This window comes from Planococcus citri, chromosome 5, assembly GCF_950023065.1.
Source record: "Planococcus citri chromosome 5, ihPlaCitr1.1, whole genome shotgun sequence".
NCBI lineage: Eukaryota > Metazoa > Arthropoda > Insecta > Hemiptera > Pseudococcidae > Planococcus > Planococcus citri.
In genome coordinates this window covers 43,470,884-43,493,930 of record NC_088681.1, presented here as the reverse complement: position 1 = coordinate 43,493,930, position 23,047 = coordinate 43,470,884, and the positions used below count along the sequence as shown (strand labels likewise).

The following is a 23,047-nucleotide window of genomic DNA, read 5'->3' as shown; positions in this document are numbered from 1 at the left end:
CTCTGTGAAATCAGAATACATACCTATCTACTTGCTGGTGGTGGATGTAGATGAAACGTGGCTTCAAAATGCTGTTTTTATCGAAGGATTTTTTTTCAACGATAAATTTCGTTCTTTGTGGGTATACCCATGGAGCATAATTTGGTGAAACTTGAGAAATGATTTTTTTTTTTTTGAAAAAGAGTAACTGAGAGTTTATTTTACGGGTAATTTGAATGATGGAAATGTACCTGAGATGATGTGAGCCTTCTGCTCTGCAATTATGCAACTTCTAATGAGCTCGTGTATGAAATAAAGTTGTATGTACGAGTAGAGTGTATTTTTGAAATACAACGATAAAAATGTTTAAGAAAAATACAAAAAAAATACCATTATCAGGTTTCTAAGTAGGTATATAAACAAATTCATGTGACGAAAAAATACTGTAAACAAAATGTAAACGCAAAAAGATACCAATATCAGATTTCTAGATAAGAATACCTACGTAGACAAAAAAACAATACTGTAAAAAATCACTGCAGGTATTTCTATAAAAACAAAAATTAAACTATTTCGATGTAAGTTGCATTGGAGGCAATTCCACATGTATTTCTATTACGTGCCATTCTGATGTAACCCTCTTCACCCCAATCCGTGCCCCACGAATTTTTCACTATCCAAAATTCTTCCTTTCTACTCGTATTCGTCACGCCATAACCAACTATCAGAACATTATGCTTTCCAATTTTATCGCAATCCTTTCCATAATAAATTCCTCCTGTTGAAATCATCAAAAAATGATCAAACATATTATCAAGTACTAGTATGTATAACTATTTTACTGATATTTTCTCATAATAATATCGAAAACAAGATGTGAAACATACCTTGATAATTTATAAATGAATTTGCATAAGCATCTATCACTGCTAATATGGGACCGTTTACAAGAATTCTTTTCATTTCTGTTTCATTCTTTTCAGTAATTTTTGTTAATATTATAGTTGAATTTTTTGCAATTTTCTGACCCTTTAGATCCTTTCTACAGCTTTTCAGGTTCTATAAAAAAAATCCGCGATGAAATTTTCGTTGAAATTTTAATCAAACGATGAGACGAATGACTCACTTTTCCTTGGAATGGATATGATTCTTCGGTTTGAATCCCGTTATCTTCGATGTAATGGAACGCCTTTCTAGGATCTCCTCCTTCGCAACCGTAATTTCCGTTTTGATTAGAACAATCTATGAGTTCTTGTGGGCTGAGGTCTACGAGAGTTTTATTTTTCAAGAATAAATGTGTTTCCAAAGCTCCTAGCTGAAGCAAAAAAAAAAAAATAAATCGAGGCGCATAATTAGGATTATATGTAGGTACGTATTATTGTTATGACACGAGGCTGGAAAATGTGGAAAAGTGAGAACCAAAAATCGAGAACTGACGCCGATTAAATTTTCACTGAATTGAAAGTATAATATGTAAATCATAAATAGATAATTATGAACTTTCACTTGTACATATTTTGAAAACTTGAAACTTGAACCAAATGTGACCTGTTCTGACAAAAGGGACCACAAGTCGGATTTTTCATTTTCAATTTTTTGGCCATTTTGAAAACTAGACATCATACCGAGTCGAATGAGACCAATCCCAGCCTCCTAGCTCATTTTTTCCCACCTTTTTTCATTTCTTGAAGTTGAAGGATTAAAAAACAAAATTTTGAGAAAAACGCATTTAAAGAAAAAAATTTATGAAAACTGATAATGTGATGTTTTCCGAGAAAAGGTACATAATATTTCAAAAAATGGATTCTGGTACTTGAAAGTGCGTAGAATAACATGGAATAAGTTTTTACGATAAGAACACGTTTGCATTACAAAAACGTAAAAAAATAAGATAAAATAAGAAAATTTTTTTTTAAAAATTGAATTTTTTTTCGATTTTTACTTTCTTTTGCAAATATATCGAAAACTAAGCCTCTTAGAAAAAAACTAATGACATTTTGTCGATTGGAAATTTAATTATCTACAATTTTCTTTTCATCATTTTTCCGTAGAATGCTTTGTTCCGCCTTCAGAGAGCTTTGAAAGTTTTGAGCGCTCAAATTTTCGACTGACAATAACTTTAAAATGCGCTTTCTACACATTTTTCGGCCAAATTACGTGTTGTGGCCGTGTCACATGACAGTTCACATGTCAAACAACCAAAATCCGCGAAAAAACAAATTATCAAAATTTTGACTTATTTTTACATTTTTGCCTCTACTGTAAAAAAACGTTTTCCGACTTGTGGTCCCTTTTGTCAGAACAGGTCACAAATGTTAATATGTATAGTTTTTAAATATGCAACTTTTGAGAGATCAACAAACAATCCCTTCTAAAAAAAGAGATATGATTTTGAGGTAGAATAATGGGTTTTTGCATTTTTTTTTGCCAAAACTTGATTATTTTTGGTGGGTATAGGACATAGGTATAGATTAAAATGTTTGTTTTTTTTTTAGTAAAAAATAATTATTATTTTTGACAAAAACTGTAATTTTGATTAAAAAATGTTCATTTTTGAAAAAAAATTAATATTTACTTAGTCAAAAAAAATTATTAATTTTATCAGTCAGAGAGGAGCTATTGTGGGTAGGGGCAAGAAGTTTAATACTTACTCGATTTTAGCAAAAAAATCACCACTTTTGCTTTTTGTCTTGTCAAAAAAATGGTCATTTTGAAGAAAAATGTAAATTTTTGACATTACAGTGATTTTTTTTGGCTTGCATAAAAGATGTATAGGTACCCGAGTTTTAGTCAAAAAAATTCGTATTTTCGTAAAAAATGACTATTTTGGTTAGAAATGTGAACTTTTTTTTGGAAAAAATGTACCTATCATGCTTGGCAGAAATATGTAATTAAATCTAACATAGAAATTGTTTTGGTAAAAAAAAAGATTTTTCGAGCTAAAAATGATTTTTTTAGCTGAAAAATTATTTTGGCGACGAATGATCATTTGTATCATTAGAGTATTTTTTTTTCCAAAAATTTAATTTTCTAAAAATTTTAAATTTTTGGTAAAAATTAGTATTTGGCGGAAAGTGATTATTTTGTTATTAGTCCTACCTATTTTCAAAATGTTAATTTTGGCATCGTAGTGACATTTTTGCCAAAAAATTGCCATTTCTACTAAAAATTCAGTACTAAACTATTTAACAGAAAATAATTCTTTTTGGTTTACAAAAAAGTAAACTATTGACAAAATCTAAAAAGTTTTTTTTTCATGTTTGGGCTATAGGTAATGATAATTTTTTTTTACAATAAAATGGATATTTTGTCAAAAAATGTAAATTGTTGATTGTTTTAGATAAAAATGTAAACATACAAAAGTCTGTGGTTATTTTTACAAACTGATCATTTTTGCAGAAAAGGATCTCGTGGGTATAAAGAGGTGTTTTTGACCAAAAAAAAACTTTTTAGCAAATAGTAGGTAATACCCAATTTTTTGAGAAAATTGAGATTTTTAGCAAAAAATAAACAATTTATTTTTAAATTGAAAACAATTACAGCATAAATCTCAAATCAAACTTTTATCCTGTTAACTTATCCATTTAAGCAAATAAGTATCTAATTTCGATTGTTACTTACAGCAGCAAAAGCCCAATCTGAATTGTCGCATTCACCTTGATTCTTTACACTAGTCACCGCTTTCTTGTCTCTCCAGTCGAAATTGGTTGGAATTTCGGTCTTGTTGGAGTTCTTATTTTTCAGTGTGTCATTTTCACTTTCGTGACCAGAACGAAACAAACGTTTCTTTTCTGACAAAATTTCAGCATCGTCGGTCTGAAAAGTACAATTTAAAAGTGAAAATTTTTCAAAAAGCAAATTAGTTGATTTATGAAAAAAAAAGAGAATTTTTACCAGATTTTTTGGTCTTGCATTCACTGAGATTAAAAAATAAACTAGACAGAAAAGTAAAACTGATTTAAACGTTGAATTGGACATTTTTTCAAAACACTGCAGATCTATCTACACTTCTACACAAAGTGATCGACTTTTATAGCGGACAAAAACACGTATACCTACTACATGTACATCTGAACGGAAAATTAATGAACTTTATGAGTTCACATTACACTACTGACTACTGATTAACTGGGTACTTACTTTTTATACCCGTACCTACGTTTCATTGAATTAGTGAAACCCCGAAGACATTATTCCTGGAAAAGTCTTACGTGTATTTTCCGTTAGTTGGCGGGTCGAGTGATGATACACTTAAACAATATGACAGAGTGAACGTGATTCACAATGCATTATTGGTGATTTCCTGATGGTCAATTTTAACTAATTGTAAGATGCAAACTATACTTTCAAAGGGAGGGAATGCTTTGATGTAGATCCGTGTCGTTTTAGGTTAATTGTTCCTTTTGAGTCAGTCCATAAATTACTGTTCCATTGAAGAAACGAGAAATGAGATATACTCGTAAGTATTCCTGAAAATTATGAATGATGAAAATTACTTGATAATGAGCAAAAAGTATGAATCATATTTTTATAAATTCCAAGTTCTCAAAAACGAATCCAACAGTTTGGAAGAGGCAGTAGAACAAATTAGTGAAAGTTAAAATACGAGAATTATTTTTTACAGTGAACGATGGGTCATGAAAACTTTCCAATTTATGAGAAATCCAGAATTGAAAATTTTTATCGCAAATTTGAGATGGAATGCGAAATAAAAACTTCAAAAATTGCCTAAAAAATTCGAGAAATTCACTTCAGTTGTTCAAAATTGGGACTCGACTGCTCAAAATTGTAGTCTTTTGCAATTATTTTGCCCAATTTTTCGTAATTAAGTTTTATGATACGAAAAATTTCTGATTTTAGGGTGAATAAAACATGAAAAATTCGGTCAAGCTTTGGCGAAGCGAAAAGAGTGAAAATTGAGGAGATTTTTTCACTAAATTAATATGTACATTAACATTTTTAAAAAGAATGAGTAGGTATAATAAAAATTTAATCCTCCAAAAATTTCGTCAACATTAATTTTTAATAAAAAATTTGTCAAAATCAAATAAAATGTAGGTTTAACGAAAAAATAATTTAATCAAGAAAATGGAGAAATGTAATGGAAAATTTCTAAAATTCTCAATAAATGATTAAAATCTTTGAAATATAAATTTTAATATCTAATATTGGATAAAACGTGGGTTTAATCTAGTCGTATATAATTTTATGCCTACAACTTTGATCTCAATTCGTTCGTATCAAAGTCGAATTTGATTCAAAGGATAAACGATAATCAAACTTTACATAAGAAACGCCCACAATTAGGTTATTTCAGTTCGCGACTGTGAACAGTAGAATGGGAACACTGTTGACGGTAAACAGTCGAAGAAATTGATTTCGAAATGAAATTACGAAGTCTATAATACAGCAAAGCGTGGGATCGAGAAGAAAATTACGTCGTTTTTCGTCGAAAAAATGGCCCATACCTAATTTCGAACTTTAAATATACTTCTGAAAACGTCAAAATTCCAACATAATTAACTCTCGATCGCACACGAGCTAACGTAAAGCTAAAAATAAAACTGCATGTAAAAAAAAAATGAGAAGTAAAAAATCGCATCCGTATTGAAAAAAAAAATCCTTTGACGGGAACTTTCGCACGGTGACTTTAATTTCGTATCAAAGTTACGACGAATAAGCTAACTAGAAAGCCAGAAAGTTATAAATGAAAACCTCGTTTACGTTTCTAGGGAGATAATCTGCTACATTACCTCCCGCTCGCTAATCGCTCGGCGGACAAATTAGCGATTCTCTCCCTTAAAAACGTAAAATATTTTATGGAACAAGGGAGATAATGTGATCTTCAACCATTTTGAGTTACTTCCCTCGCTTCGCTCGGGAAATAAACCTCAAAATTCGTTGAAGATCACATTAGCTCCCTAGTTGCATAATATACTATTACGGTAGTTTTTCAAAAACGCCAACGAACTCGTTTTCCTTTTTTTCCCTTTCCCTTTCTACGTGTTCTTTTTCTTCGCTCGCCTATTCTATACGTTATGCTCTCGCAGCAGCGGGATGATGTTACAATTTAAAGGGTATTAGACGCGGAATATGAAAGGGGGATTTGTCCGAGGGTGGAACCCACTTTTCGGAATTTTCACCCTCTTATCGTGTTTCGTAGCGATTGTGCTAAGCGATGCGTTTTTTCTGTCTAGCGCGTAAGCAACTACGCTATAATATAGTGTCACGTAGACTTTCAGCAGTGTGAACGCTTCAATCCGCAGCCTCTCTACAGTGTTTTCGCATATCTCGTACTAAGGCGGAGGAACGCGAACGACGACGAGTTTCGTATTTAAAATTAACGCTTTCGTTTTTCGGCCCGATAAAGCCAGGTCAAAGGATTACCAGAGTGATCATAGTGAAACGTTTTGGGGTCTTTTTGAAACTCTAGCAAACATAAAGTATCGCATACCTAAGGGTATCATCTAATGAAGAAATCACTTTACCAAAACAATCAAGGGGAAGAGAGGACGGAAGGTTTAGATCTTCTTTGACTAAAGAGTGAATAAAAACATTTCTTGTGAGTGGAAAATGAGATGATAAATTTTACGATGCGTATGTAGGGTGATTTCAGTGTGTAAGGCTTTCCATCTCGTAAATATACTTACAACTTCTAGAGTAAAAATGCAATAAGTTGAAATTAAAAAAAAAAAAATACCACAAACAAAAAAGTGTCTGTTTTTCTTATTGTACAAAAATGAAAAAAAAACAATAAAATAACTTAGATAATTTTTAATTATTTTCAGAAATTGGAGGGGGGACAAGTTTTACCTACTTTTTCAACATAAAAGGAGGAGAGGAAGTCGAAACTATTGAATAGTGCTTTTCTGATGAATTTAGTATAAGCCAAATCAAAGAATTCGAATGTAAAAAATTTTTTTTAATCTTATTTTTTATCAAGGGAGGGAGAGGGGGAGAGGAGGAAAAGGCTAATTCCCTGCACGACCTATTAGTCCAATTCCAAAAGATGGTGCTTGAGATTCTGCGTCGACCTAGGCCATTGACATAAAACTCCGAGACCACTTTTATGGTTCTACTGAGAGGTTGAAAATTTTGCAAATTGCTAATTTTTGAATAGGTAAATTCGTATTTTTAAAATTTTTTCTTCGCAGATATTTCGCATTAATTACGCTAAAATGTTAGAAGATATCATTCCTGAAACTGGGGAAATATTTTAGAACGCAGTGGTGCCATTTTTTGCCCCTTATTAGCAATTTCAAAAATTCGAGAAAAATAGCCAAAAACTTACGAATTTTTTTCAATTTTTTGAAGTTGTCAATAACGATCAAAAAAATGGCAAAACTGTGTTCGAAATTTTTTTTTCAGTTTCATGAATCATATCTGTCAATATTTCGGCATAAGTAATTATTGTAAAATATTTCCGCAGAAAAAATTTTCAAAAATAAGCGATTTGAGATAAACATATTGAGTGGTACTCCCTGATAAAATTCTGCAGAAATTGAGACCAAAACGAGCGTAGGTATTTTATCCTATATTTTTGTTTCTCTTTTATACACATAATAAGAATCTGTACAGCTGAAAATATCGATTTCGGTGAACTAGCCGTCAATATAACCGCTGGGACAACTTTTTTCTCAAAGGGGGAGTCCTAAGGAACGTTTCTAGCCCTTGCCCTCAAAAAAAAGTGGCTCTACTTACAAAATGGCGGCCATCTTGATTGGCAGGTCAGCCGAAATCGCAAATTTTGCATTCCAACATAGGGCTTGCACGAAATTTTTTGAACCGTACAAAATTAGGTCGAAAGATCAGGCAGAAATTCATCACCTGTCACAATTTCAAGTGCCAAAGTGCCTTTTTCGATTTTTGGTGAATTTTTGAAAGTCAAATTTAGGCCAAAAATGAAGGGATACCAAGAAAAGCTGAAATTTGGAATATATCCTATTTTCGACGTCAAGTCTGTTTCAATCCGTTTTGCGCAGTTCATGGAGCTTCCAGCAGATTTTCTTGTTATCGTATTGAAATTAGTTTGCGAAGAAATTTCAGCTTGCTAACTCCATTTCATAAAATGTTGTGGGAATTTCAAGTTTCAAAAATCTGGTGGAGACTCCAGTAATTTTCAAAAAGTTGCTGGAAGCCTCAAAATTACTTTAAATAACCCACTGAAGTCGTCTTCAGAGAGTGTAAAAATTGGAGTGCAGCGTAAATTTCGGCTTTTCATCTTCGTTTGATGGAATTTTGGAAAATTTCATGTTTCAAAAATCTACTGGAGGCTCCAGTAATTTTCAAAAAGCCGTTGGATGCTCCAAAACGACTTAAAATCCACCTGCAATTGACTTCGTAGCGTATTGAAATTAGTTTGCAGAATGAATTTCGACTTTTCAACTCCATTTAATGAAATTTTGTGAGAATTTTGAGTTTCAAAAATTTGCTGGAAGCTCCATGAACTGCTCAAAACGGTTTGAAACAGTTTCAAATCAATTTGGCATGTCGAAAATAGGGTATATACCAAATTTCAGTTTTCTTCGTCAATTTGGTAAAATTTTGATTCTTCCCTCATTTTTGGTCTAAATTATTTGATGTTCAAAAATTTACCAAAAATCGAAAAAGGCACGTTAGCATTTGAAATTTTGACAGGTGATAAAGTTCTGCCTGATCTTTCGATCTACCTTTGTACTGTTTAAGAAATTTCGTTCCAGTCCTATGTTGGAACGCAAAATCTGCGATTTCGGCTGATTTGTCAATCAAAATGGCTGCCATTTTGTTAGTAGGGCCACTTTTTTTTGGAGGAAAGAGCTAGAAATGTTCCTTAGGACTCCCCCGCGTCAAGAAAAAAGTTGTTCCGGAGGATCGACCGGGGGGAGGGGGGGTGCAATAGATTCTTGAGCAGGCTCCCCGACTACAAGCATTTCACAAAAAAATAATGCATAAAACTGGAATTGAACGTATGTATTATGTACGTACCCAAATGTAGGTAGAGCTTTAAATGTTCCTTTTGGAGGTAACCGGTAAATTTTTGTTGAATTTTTATTTCAAAAATTATTTCAACTTTGAAAAAATCCATTATACTCATTTGTTACTCTTTTTTGTGTTTTGAGCATCAATATTAATTTTATGAAAACAGCAAGCATTTTATGAAAAAAATGACCAACATCAAAATTGTGAAGCATAAAATTTTCTTTCTGTCATGAACTCTCGTATCTACTACTTTTTAAATAGGATGTCTTGTTCAAAATATGTACTGATAAATTATTTGTGAGAAATGTGGAACTTCTTCGGACGGATATCAAAATCTGAATTACGTTCGTTTCAGACTTATAACCCATTTTTGCATTCATCTTACAAGAAAACCTTTTGAACTTGCACTCTAGAATTTGAACGAAACTATGCTAGATCAAATGAGCATGTCTTAAAACCCCCGTTACCAAAATTTTGGGTCAGAAAAGTTCATTTTTGGTTTTTTCACGAATTTTTAAAAACTCAAAAAAGCTGTTCTAAACACGATTTTTAATTTTCTTTTTTTGAATTATGAATTTTATTTTGAGTCAAGTGAACCAATGTGTTGGGCATTCCTTTCGACCACTTTCAATATATGTACTTTCAATATTTGTAATTGTTGATGCGTGGGAGTAGAATTGAAGAAATTATGAATTCACATTATAGTTCACTTTGCTCAAAAATTTTTTGTAGATGTTTCATGAAGAAGTTTAAAAATTGTCCTTGAAAAACAGCTATTTTTGAATTTTTAAAATTTCAAAAAATTCAAAAACGAACTTTAAGGATCTAAAATTTTGATAGCGTCAAAAAAGAAGTCAACGAGAACAGAATTGATGCTTGCATGATATTACATATTTTCCATCTTGGAGCCAATTTTGAAGTCCCTTCAGGTCTAAAATGCATCGAGATTTTGAGATTTTGGAGCATGTATTTGTTTCAACATTCATACAGTAAGATGACATTTTCTAAACCTCATTTAACTAAAATAAACTGATTTTTTTTTCATTAGGAGTAATAAAATTTGAATTTTCAAAAATTAGAACTCGAATTCATCTGGGGTCATTCCTCGTCAATTGGACCAAGAAGTGGTAGGGGGGTTTGGCGATTTTTTTGAAATTTTTCCTGTGGAAAGACCTTTTGAAGGGATGACCAATGGCGCAAATCGCAGCCCTCTAGCGCATTTTTAACGGCAGCCAGGGGGTGTCAAAGTTTTCAGTGAACTTGAAAATATATCATCCATTTCAGCAGTGAATTACTCGATAACCGCGATACCTACCGAAATGGAACATTTCCCCATAGTTAGAGGCTTTGAAAGGCTTTTTGGTGATATCGTAAAAATCAGTGTTGCCACTTTTTTCGTACAGAAAATTAGCTCAAAAAGTTTCAAAACTTAGTTTTCATATCGTTCCGACGCTCAAAAATGCTGAAAAAAATATATTACGGACATCTTTTCATGCTGAACAACATATTAAAAAATTGGAATGGTAACATGTTACAAAGTTGATTTAAAAAATTTAAAGTTTGTGAAAAAATGTGATTTTTTGATTTAAAACATGAAAAAAAGTTTTGATAGGTGAAGTTGACCCATTTGACCCCTATTTTTACGTATCTGTTGTAAAAGTTGAAAAAACCCTTTCACGCGATGAAATGAACTCCTCACAAAAAAATCAAAATTCGAAAAAATTCAAAAAATGAACGAATTTTTATTTTTTTGTTGCGAGTGTAATTTTTATAAACTTTTTCATGAAATACGTCAGAAAGAGGTTAAAATAAGACAACTGAAAAAATTTAAACTTTTTTTGATGTTTGAAATTGAAAATTGAATTTTTTTGAATTTTGATTTTTTGTGAGGAGTTCATTTCATCGAGTAAAGGGGTTTTTTCAGCTTTTTCAACAGATACGTAAAAATAGGAGTCAAATGGGTCAACTTCACCTAACAAAACTTTTTTTCATGTTTTAAATAAAAAAATCGCGTTTTTTCGCAAACTTAAAATTTTTTTAAATCGACTTTGCGACAAGTTACCATCACAATTTTTCAATATGTTGTTCAGCATGAACAGTTGTCCATAATATATTTTTTTCAGAATTTTTGGGGGCCGGAACGATATGAAAACTACGTTTTAAAGCTTTTTGAGCTAATTTTTTGTACGAAAAAAGTGGCAACGCTGATTTTTAGGATATCACCAAAAAGCCTTTCGAAACCCCTAACTACGAGAAAAAGTTCCATTTTGATAGGTATCGCGGTTATCGAGTAATCCACTGCTGAAATGAATGATATTTTAGGTTCACTGAAAACTTTGACACCCCCTGGCTGCCGTTAAAAATGCGCTAGAGGGCTGCGATTTGCGCCATTGGTCATCCCTTCGGAAGGTCTTTCCACAGGAAAAATTTCAAAAAAATCGCCAAACCCCCCTACCACTTCTTGGTCCAATTGACGTGGAATAACCCTCTGGTAACTTGTATCCACCGAACACTCTACCCCCCACAATCACATTCAACAACCAGAATAACAACAACAACAACAACGGCTACAACAAAGAAACAATTAACGTAATTTACCCAATTAAACCGAAACCTAGTTCCATTTTCCCTTCACCTCGAACCACCCTAGCTGAAAAACAGCGTTAATTGAATCACATACCCGACATTCTGCAGGCATTAGTTTCTGGACAAAAAAAAAAGGAAAAAGGAAAAAGGAAAAAACAAACCGTCGTCGTCGTCGTCGTCGGTTACAATACAAAATAAAAACTAAACGTAATACAACGTGGCGAAGAGTAAAATAAATAGAATCTGGTCGAATAAAGGCGTTAAAATTACTTATTAAATTATAACGTGGTAGCTGTATTATTACATTAAAGGCGTTTATAGCTTTTTAAGGGAGTACGCGAGCGTTGAGAGACGACGGTGTACGATTTCGTTTATGCGCGCCTAACACGGTCTGTCGTAAATCGTAAACCACCATTAAAATCAACCAACTGTTTCGATTATTACGTAACGACAAGAACGCCGAGTGAGGGTGTTTTTGCGGAATTCATCCCCTTGTTTCATCTGTACGCTCGGTGATGTTTTCTAACCCCCAAGCGGAGTAGTTTAGTAGTATATGAATCTCGGTAACCTGCTACCGAAAGAGGGTTGAAAAATCAACTACGACTTGGGCTTTATTATCACCCATCAACAGGTCCACACTATACATAGTTAATGATTAACATGTATATTAAATTTTTATGTACTATCTTATTTGTCGCAGATACCTACCCCCCCCCTGATGGCCATGATGCAGCATATAATGGGGGTGTTTATTTCACGCACCTGCCTCATTTCGACCTGCACGTGGACTTGAGGACGAGCTTGTGTGAAGAGCAGGAGCACCGGTGTATCGGCACGAGACACGAGGTAGATAAATGGAATATTCAAAGCATCTAGAATCATTTACGCTCCAGCGATGAATTCCAATCACTTATACGTCGTTTACGTTTCATTTAATTCCCTCGAGCCGGAGTCGACGACAGGCCGAGCTTTCAAGGTTACTCGGCTACGATATGGGTAGCCTTTTTTGAGTAACCCTTACGACGACGACGAAGGATAAGGGATGTGGAAATGGAAAATTGCACCGTATGCTGCGCGTACCAATACTCGTAGAAAATCTGCGTGTAATTTGGAAATCCCTGCGAAGCGAACGCCGCATTTTCGGGTAACTTTTAAACGATATACTACTATGGTATAGTGTATTCTATAGACTATATATACTATATACTTACTATGTATAGTAAAATGCGAATACGATTGGTACGCCAGCGAGAGGCAAAGGTAGTAGACAACACGGGTATACATTTACACCGTTGGCGAGGGAACGCGAAGCGTTGCCATCTGAGAGAGAGAGAGATGTGATACGTACAGTTGTGTCGCGAACTCGCTTTCGACGAGTCTTTGCGCGTTGTTTTCGCAGAAGCCCGCCAAAATTTCGGTGCTTAATCATCAAGTAAGTGTTGTGTAATTGTACGTGAGGGTTTCGTAAAATTTTTAACCACGATCCGAGTCAATTTTGAGAAAAATTAGGCAATGTGATTTTAAGTTATCTTGTGATTATGTGTGCTTTAAAATTAGAAAAATACCGAAAAAATAATTAAATTTCTTAGCTTTCGGTTGAACCAGTTCGCAGACTTCTAACGTATCACGAAATAAGTCATTATTCAATTTCGTTTCAATTTTATTTACACATCTATTATACACTTTTCTTAATTTGTGATGAAATATCGAGGTATTTGCTTACCTAAGAATCTAAGTATACCTAAATCAATCGTCGATAAACTATTGTTCTACGTATCTGATTACTTGACTAAGAATTTCACCATAAATTTTCTAATTTCAGATAACCGTACCGAAACGAATGAATACCGTCGTAAAATCTCGCAAAATAGTGTCGTTTATAACAAGAACCCATCATCATTTCAATCTCATACGAATGTGAACGTCGGCGTAGAATTTTTTTTTTCACCAATAGAAAATGCCTCGTCTCAAGAAATTCATACTCCAGTTATACCTTTCGTTGAATATAGCTTTTCGTATCGGTAAGTGAATCTGAATGCCTACTTACGTACTTACTATGTAGGTACTTAGCTTACCATAAGAATATTTTGAAATATGAATCGCAGAATTTTGTTCTCAAAAACTGATTTTTGAATCCGGAATGCGTTTAAAGAGCTTATTTTATTTTTTGGGTTTTTAAAGCGAGAACATTTCGCTTATTTTTGAAGCGAATTTGTGAATTATTATTAGATGTTTTGCATCGACGATAAGTTCAATTTTTTTTTATTTATGTGGGATTGAATTTGGCTCCAAGAAGGGAGAAAATCGAAGTTGAGGTGAGCAGAGAATGAAAAGAAAGTGGTTAGAAATTCTAAAATGTTTGCATTTTTTCCCCTATAGTTAAAGAGTAGAAGAAGTTGAAGAATGCTTGTATTTTATTTCATTTTTTCCATGGCGAATTGTTTTGATGCTGAAAGCTTGAAAAATGATCAATAGAGTGAATTGTCCCCCCCCCCCCACCAAAAAAGTTGGCAAATTTTGACCAAATTTGGCAGAAATCTTCACTTTTAGTTGAAAGTTACTCAGAATTTTTTTAAGCTTCGGAAATGCCCCTGGAGGGGATAAATGGGTTCTCAAAGAGTAACTGTGAGGAAATATTTTTGGAACGCAGTGGTGCCAATGTTTTGGTGATTATTGCCAACTTCGAAAATTCGAAAAAAATAGCCAATTTCTATTTTTTTTGAAATTGGCAATAATTACCTATAATGAGTAATTACTGAAAAATTTGCTCCACTGCGTTCCAAAATATTTCCCCAGTTTCAAGAATGATATCTTTCGAAATTTTGGCACAATTAATGCGAAATATCTGTGAAGGCAAAATTTTTCAAAACACGAATTTATTCAAAAATAAGCGATTTGCTTAACCTCTCAGTAGAACTTCAAAAGTGGTCTTGAATTTTGAAGGCAATAGCATGCTTTCATTTTGGACTGGGCAATTTTCTCCAAAACAGGTTGAGTACCGACGGGAGCGAAAACCACGATTTTTGTTGAAAATGCTCCCTCGTTGAGGGCGCATTTCTCTTCTCCTAGGGCACATCCGGAGCTAAACATTTTTCTGAATAATTTGTAACTAATAATGAAAGTCTTTGCTGAATTTGGTCAAAATCCAGAGACTTTTTTTTCGCGATCCTCCATAATGATCAACTTACTTACATGGTTTTTGAAGCAAATTAATAAATTAGGTGTAATGCGTTTGATTTTTTTTTGTGTACGTGTCATCTTATGGTCATAAATCAACTACCTACATAAATACAGAAGTAATTAAGCATGCGATTTTAAAATTTTTTAAAATTTCATAATGTGTTCTGATTGAAAAGTTTTAACAAAAGAAAAAAAATCAGAGTAAAAGAGGAAGTTATTTTTATTTATTTATTTATTTATTTTTGAAAAAAGGGGAAGAAAAACAAAAGCATTTTATCAGGATGGATTGTATTGTTAAAATAAATTCAAATGATCATGGTCAAATTTCATGGAGATTTTAATTTATGAGTTTAAATGCACCCAGAAAAAAATAATTCAAGAGAATATTCTGAACTAAAACCCTCTGATTGGAACAATCAAAAGAAAATGTTCCAGAATCCCAATTTTAGATTTTTGACGAATATTTGAAAACTTGAAAAATTCAAAAAAGCTGTATATTAAGGTCAATTTTCAAACTTTCTCTTGAAATAAAAATTTTTCTGAACAAAGTGAACCAATGTGAATAATTTCTTCAATTCAATTCCCACACTTTAACAATCTACTACTTTTGGATTATTCTGGAGCTTCCAACGATCTTCTCCAGAAACTTTGATTCACTCTGGAAAATCCAAAAATGAACTTTGGGACTTATAATCATTTTGATCGATGCTGATTGGACACCCTTTAGATTGTTATACGTGGTTACTGTAAAATTCCAGGAATGCCAGTCCAAAAGTAAATTTTTGGCCAATTTTTAAATTACAAAAAAGATTTTAAAAAATTGAATTCTCAAAAAAGGTTTAAAAGGTGGTCATATTGATCGAGTTTTCCGGCAAGATCTTGTTTGGTGTGTCTACAAGATCACTCGATTTGAAAACAATCGCAATTTGACTTTTTGGGAGCCTCCAGCCAGTTCCAGCTCAAAATACCTCAAAAACAAATCATTATTGAAAAAAATTAATCAACATTATCTACTGATTAAAAAATTAAGTAGGTAATACTCTATACAATTTTGTTCAAATTTAATTTTTTTTCAAAAAAGTTCACGCCCCCCCCCCTTCCACCACCAAATCGATTTTCTGTGATGAAATAAAATTTGAATATTCTATCCAAAATGTTTCAGCCTCCAATTTCCACAGGTCAGCATTCTCAGTGAGAACTGCAGGGGTGAAAGGGATTGGATCAAAAAAATATAAGATCAGAATCACGAGCAGTGCTTTGAAAGAGAGGTGTCCCAAAATATAAATATTTTTTAGAATTTCAAGTTATAGCTTCGAGATTAAGCCCAATTTTTAAAGCTAGAATTTTTTCATAAAAACATTCAACTTTCAATAACGAATGCCAAGAATTCCGTTCAGATGCTGTAACGACTTATGTGTGCTAACCGTCGATCACACACTTCAGGAGCGTCTTTGTACTCAAGTCAATTACCTTTCAAACAATGGAATTCATTTTGATTTCGATAGGTAGGTATTGGTTGTTCAGAAAATATTTACTCAACATTGAATTTCAACACTATTGCATATTTTGTGATATGAGTACTCGATAACTTTTCTCTCTCTTCCCATTTTCTACTCGAGAGCTGAGTCGTCGAGAATGAAGGTCAAAGGGGTAAAGTAGCTTAAGACTTCCCTTTTCTGGAAGGCTCGAAGGCTTGAAAAATTAAGAGAATCGTCAATTACAGACCCTGGAGGAGAAGATTGGATCTGATTAGGTCTGAACAGTTCTACTTAATCCGATCAAAATTCTGATCTGATCTGATCAAAAATTCGGTTAAGGTTCCACTATATTGGATCTGATCTGATCTAATCATTATCCTACTGAGAAAGTACTACTCGTATTAATTTATGTTCTGTTTGATCAATTCTTCATGAGTTGATTTTTTTTATTAAGGCCAAAAATGTATTTACTCTTGGCTCCTTTAAGATCTCAGTGGCTCTACTTGAGGGTGATAGAAAGTCCAAAAATCGTATTTTTGAACGTGTTTACGATAATAGTTCAATCGAGGTGGGGAGGGAATGAATGACGAATGAAGATAGGAGATAGCATTCTCATTCATAAATGATATGTAGATATACTTTACGTTAGTTTGAAAAGTTTTTTTCTCCAAATATTTCTTAAGCAATCAAGTAGGTACCGACATACTCGTATATGTAGTCTGAAGGTGTGAACTTATTATTATTCACATGTATAAATGTAAGGTATTCGATGACTTTAACCTTCCCCTTCATACCTTCACTTAAAATTCCCATACACAACAGTATAAAGAATAGATCAAATTACCCAATAAAAACGACCTTAATATCATTTTTAAAAACGAAATCGAGAAAAAACCATATTCCGACACAATTACGAAAAAAATAGGTAAATTCGACCATAATAGTACGATTTATCACGATCGATTTATCAATATCGAATCTGGAATCCGCAGAAGGCACACAGATATTGTAATAATCGCGTCGGAAATCTTCAATTCTTAATTGCGTTCTCATCCGACGAAACCAAAGTTTGTATACAATTATGATATTTCGGTTGAAAAAAAAAATGAATAAAAAAAGTGTTTCTATAAAATACCGTAATTACGCTCGTGTTACGTAATACTCGACACTTCATCACGCAAAACTGATTGTTTAATTTTCACTCGCGCGCGTTTTTTTTGCATTTTTTTTTACAAACAATGAGGAAAAAGTCAAAACACGTATTTGATGAAAGTATATTCGACTTACGAGTAAATTACTGTTCGAAGATCCAACGTGTTAAACAGGTTTTAAACGTGTAATTCCGCATCTCGCGAACCGTTTTACACGTTTTGTATACGCGGTTTGTCCGCTAAGTCGAATTTTTTTTACTTTTTTTCTCCGTTCGTTTTATCGGTGAAGTATAAAAATACCCACGTTATGCATAGAAATGTCTGGAAGTAATTTTAGAATACCTTTTGAGCGTTGCGAATAAAACACCTACGTTGGGTGCGATAAAAAAAAACTCGAGCTTTACTAAAGCTTTTCTCGAAAAGCTAAATTGGTGTAAATAAATAACGTTTTGAATGACGCGCGAAGTCACGTTTCGTAGGCGAACAGTGCAATTATTTTGTTTATTTGTATTCGTGATTTTTTGCGACTTTATGGCATTTACAGAAATACAATTACCAACAGGTGAAGTGAAGGTGTATGAGCTACCTACATTTTAATAATTTCTCTACGAAAGTGGGTTTTTAAAATTGAAAAAAAGTGTATTTTATTGAATATTTTGGTTTTCTTTTTACTCCAATTATAGCTTTCGAAGTACCTACGTATCTAACTTGTATAAAAGCATTGAAGAACGATAATACCTATTTTCGAAACGTTTATTTATGAATACCTAGTAGGTACCTACCTACCTACATTCGGTCTTATTAATTGTATGCTAAAAAAAAAAAAAAGGAAACTGTGAAGATTGGAATATCTTTAAACAGTTCATTGCGATAGAAGAAATAATTATGATGAAAGCTTTAAATTATGCTGGTGGTTTTTTTTTTTTTTTTTTTTAATCAAGACTCGTGAAAAAAATGATGCAGGTAGCGTTCTTAGCTGAATCAAGTTTTGGAGTAATTGAATAATTGGAGTGTACTAGTTTTAATTACTGTGATAAAAATTAACACGTTTGAAAAGTGCTGTAGGTGTTTCGCCATGTGGCCCGCAGTTCAAGAGATAAATTGAATAGATGTTAGGTATACTGACTATTGAATGTTATTGGTCTATTTACATTGTTGCATTAAAAATAAAAGAGAAAAACGGCCAACTGAGGCGAATACCTGATTTTTCTTCAATAATTTTCATACATTCCTTCTATGACTGTAGATTAGAAAACCATTAAAATTCAACTCTCGACCTTCCTAGCAGGGTTTTAAGGAGTCTCTACGAGAGTGGATTTCATATTCCCCCCCCCCCTGAAATTTGATGAAGCCTTGTGAAAAATTGCGATAAAAATAGAAAAACTAACTGGGGCGATGTCGTAAGTGAAAGAAAAAAAAACATACAAAAAAATTCAAAAATGCATCGCCAGCCAAAGTTTTAGATGCTACTTTTTCAATTTTTGGTAAATTTTTAAAAATCAAATTTTTTTCCAAAAAATGTGAAAAAATCAAAATTTTGCCAAATTAAGTAACCTAGAAAGTGGAAATTTTGTTGGCATTATATTTTCAAGCACCCCCTCCCCCTTCCTGAGAACAGTTTCAAACTATTTGAGCGATCCTGGAGCCTCATCACAAGATTTTAAAAGTTTAAATTGCCACATAATTTTACCAAATGAAGAGTGATATTCCAAAACTCGCTTTGTCCATTTTCACAACTTTTCAGGAGAGAGGAAAAATAGTTTCCCTTTAAACGGGTAAATTGGCTTTTTAGGCGAGCTTAGCACTTTATTTGGGTGGATTTATGATGTAGGAGGGTAGGTATATATTTCATCCACTAAATACTGCTGAAAAAAATTTCAATAAAAATGGACAAAGCACGTTTTGGAACATTATTTTTTAAAAAATTTTTAGTGAATTGGCTATTTAGGTGAGTTTAACACCTCATTTTGGTAGGTTGATGATGTAGGAATGTGAGTTAATACTTCATCTACCAGGTACCACTGAAAACCCAACTTTGATAAAAATGGACAAAGCGAGTTTTGGAATATCACTCTTCAAATGAAATAATAGATTTGCCCTCGCTTCGCTTGCGTCAAAATTGCTTCTCTATTTCAAAATTGAAATCTTTTGAAAATATTAAGACCAGAAAAGTGATTTTTTTCCTCACGAATTTTAAAATGTTCGAGAGATTTCGCTCGGTCTGTTTTTTTTTTTACTTTAGAAATTTAAAATTTTAAGAAAATGACAACTAAAATTTGAGGAATCTCACAGTCGAAGGCAGCAAAGAAAATTTATTTTCATAGCAAAAATCATGATACATAATTATTTAATCTCTCGAATAATAAATTTCGAAAACTTCCAATTGTCGATTCAAAAGTGCATTAAAAAAACACTCACGCATTATACGCGAGAAAATCGACTTTTCTTCAAATAAAAATCTTTTACGAACAAATTGACTCACTTTTTTTGAAACATTTGTATAGCAGTTGATCTGTTCACAATCGAATCGAATCATTCACGAACGATTAGTGATTAAATAAATTTGATTTGTTTGTTTGGTGAATCGTTCGCAAACGGATCAATTACCTAATTTACGATTAATTCGGTTTTTGTAAACCTATTGTTGTATAGGAATTTGATCTTTTTTTTTTTTTTCAATTTATTTAACCACGCCGTGTACAGCCTTTTGGCTAGAGACGTGGAGACAATTTGGAACTACTTAGATTTTGTTGTACAGATCGGTTTCTTTCAGGAAGGTAAGGAGTTTAAGGTTTTGAGTATTGCTGTCAGACAGTAGAGATTCAAGAGTGGCTGTTTTCAAGCTAAGTGAATTGAATCGAATCACTCACAACCGATTGGCGATTGAACAAATTGATTGATTTTTTGATGAATCATTCGCGAACGAATTGATTCGTATAAGTGGCTCGTTCGCGAACGAAGCGATGAATCATTCGTGAACGAATTGGTTAATAGTTGATGAATCATTCGCGAACGAATTGATTCGTATAATTGACTCGTTCGTGAACGAATCGATGAACCATTTGCGAACGAATTAAATTTTTTAGTGAATCATTCGCGAACAAATTGAATAAGTTTTGGTGAATCATTCGCGAACGAATTGATTCTTATAATTGACTCGTTTTCGAACCGAACGAATTGATTCTTATAATTGACTCGTTTTCGAACCGAACGAATTGATTCATATAAGTGACTCGTTCGCGAACGAATTGAATAATAGTTAGTGAATCATTCGCGAACGAATTGATTAATAGTTGGTGAATAATTCGCGAACGAATTGATTCTTATAATTGACTCGTTCTCGAACCGAACGAATTGATTCATATAAGTGACCGTTCGCGAACGAATTGCATAATTTTTGGTGAATCATTCACGAACGAATTGATTCGTATACGTGATTCGTTCTCGAACGAATTGAAGAATCATTCTTGAATGAATTTGGTAATAGTTGATGAATCATTTGCGAACGAATTGATTGGTATAAGTGACTCGTTCCGTCGTTCGTGAACGAATTGATTAATAGTTGGTGAATCATTCGCAAACGAATTGATTCGTATAAGTGACTCGTTCGCGAACGAATCGATGAACCATTCGCGAACGAATTGATTCATAAATTGAAGAACTAATCAATTCGTTCGCGAATGGTTCTTTCAAAAAATTAATCAATTCGTTCACGAATGATTCCCTTGAATAAATTTAATAATCTCACAAACAATTCACTGAGAAATGTATCAATTTCGGTAACAGATTAAGAGGAGGAAGAGAGGCTCAACGCGAATAGAATTTCATCTGAAATTTGATCCGCCCTCTTGATATCAATGGCCCTCCTAATTCGCATTTTCCAGGTTAGTCTTGAAGCCCCACATCAAAAAATAAACAAATTTTGTTATGGTCATTTTTTTCTTGCTCTAAAATTTAAAAAGTTTTTGAAGCTCAACAATTTTCGATTTGCTAAAAATTTAATTTTTACAATTTTCGAGCTTCCAAAACTTTTTAAATTTTAGAGTAAGAAAAAAAATGATCATAACGAAATTTGTTCATTTTTTGACGTAGTATTCATTTCCGCGTTTATTCGGGCCGGGCATCCGCTTGGAGCGCCACTGTCGCACCAGCGGACTTTGATTTTTATCAGGACGAAAACGTGATACGAGAATGTTTTGATATATAATTTCAGTTGAATTTGAGTGTGTTTGTTGATTGTTTTTGTCCATTTGAACACATCGATTCACACAAAAGTTTCTTCAATACAAATCATTCTGAAAAACTTCGAATTTTATTTATGTCAAATATCAAATATCACGTTTTCGTCCTCGTCAAATTCTAAGTCCAGCAGCGATACTAGCGCTGCCCGGCCCGAATTTTATTTTTTTCATCGTGATTTTTTGAAATTTAAAATCATTTGTAGCCCCTTCAATTTGCAAGTTGGGCAAAAAGTCACGATAGGTAATTTTGTTCATTTTTCAAAGTAGGTACTACCGAAACCTCAATAGTCAAAATTGGATTTTGGCTTTCTGATTTTGAAAATGTATCTTGCCCCTTCAATTTTGAAGATAGGCCACACCTTCACATAAACTTTTTTCTTATTGTTAGTCATACCCGGTTGTATCCAAATCTGAAGTATTCACATCCACTCTCCGGACACCCTGTATACTCATTAAAAGTTTCGATTATTATGAGAATAATCTCTTGAAAGGTTTTAAAAACCACTGAATCTGTTGAAATTAAAAAATAAAAATAAACATTTTAAAAATAAATATCGTGAAAATCATTTAAAATTTCATTTAGTTTTGAAATACAAAGTTGAAAATTTTGTAGAGTTATTTAAAAAAAAAAAAAAAGATAAATGATTCGTACAGCGGAATCATTCATACCAAAAAATTGCCCAAAATGAAGTTCTTTATTTTTTACACATTAAATTTCAAAATATTCCATCGAATTTCTCCGAAACCATTCTCCATCCAAAAACCGGTTCAATGATAGTCTTCTTCATAGCTAGAGCTATACGTACTTATACTTACATTTTACAAGTCGAGGAAAAAATTCTCTCATCTCTCGGATTAAATTCCTCGTGAATTCTACGAGTATCGTCGTAAAATAGACCTAATACCTACCTTCAATAAACAATCAATTCCTACCGTACTTGATCGCTATTCGCTTTGCTAACTGAATTTACGTTACGTTAAAATGAATTTTATTCTATCTAGAAGGAATTACACCTGCAATAAACAAACATCTCAACGCTGTAGGTATGTTTACACCTGAAATGTAGATGGCATCGTATCGTATCGTTAAAAAAAAATTCAATTTAGCAATGAAAGTTATTACTTTGGCGAGTAATGTTAATGTTAGCAGTACATTTGCACGTAATAATACTCGTCGTATAATTTTGCAATTCGGTTGTTACCTACTCGTATTTTGTATTTCGATGATGATAAACTCGCGGAGTCGCGGACATATAGGTGAGTATAGTGAGTACCGAGTGCAACAGGTAAAGGTGAACTTGGTTTGTAATAGAGAAAGTTTAAATACCAGTAAAACATATAATATACCTATACATATACTATATACATAAAGTACAATGCAATTGATGTAAGATGTCCGTGGGAATATGGTTAATAATATTTCTGTCATTATACTCGCCGCCACGCCGCGGTTGTTCACTTCTCCATGATATTA

General features: G+C 33.0%; 2 protein-coding genes across 3 annotated transcripts in view; one reads left to right on the top strand and one right to left on the bottom strand.

Moving 5' to 3' along the window:
• Nucleotides 1-297: 297 nt before the first annotated feature.
• LOC135847328 (procathepsin L-like) lies at nucleotides 298-12,796 on the bottom strand. 2 transcript variants are annotated; one of them, XM_065366797.1, is made up of 7 exons: nucleotides 12,735-12,796; nucleotides 4,324-4,448; nucleotides 3,874-4,229; nucleotides 3,601-3,795; nucleotides 1,106-1,294; nucleotides 867-1,038; nucleotides 298-757 (listed from the first exon to the last, which is right to left on the bottom strand). In XM_065366797.1, exons 3-7 carry the CDS (start codon nucleotides 3,955-3,957, stop codon nucleotides 543-545), a joined length of 855 nt encoding a protein of 284 aa, XP_065222869.1. In that variant the 5' UTR covers nucleotides 3,958-4,229; nucleotides 4,324-4,448; nucleotides 12,735-12,796; the 3' UTR covers nucleotides 298-542. The 2 variants fall into 2 exon arrangements, with proteins under 2 accessions (XP_065222869.1, XP_065222868.1); XM_065366796.1 differs by having other exon boundaries at nucleotides 3,874-4,448.
• A 55-nt stretch (nucleotides 12,797-12,851) lies between these two features.
• LOC135847333 (protein Skeletor, isoforms B/C) overlaps nucleotides 12,852-23,047 on the top strand; it is a 76,006-nt gene continuing 65,810 nt past the window's right edge. Inside the window, exons 1-2 of the mRNA XM_065366805.1 lie at nucleotides 12,852-12,955; nucleotides 13,346-13,544. Of these exons, the coding sequence (XP_065222877.1) occupies nucleotides 13,481-13,544 (64 nt within the window). The 5' untranslated portion in view covers nucleotides 12,852-12,955; nucleotides 13,346-13,480. The remainder of the gene's footprint in view (nucleotides 12,956-13,345; nucleotides 13,545-23,047) is intronic.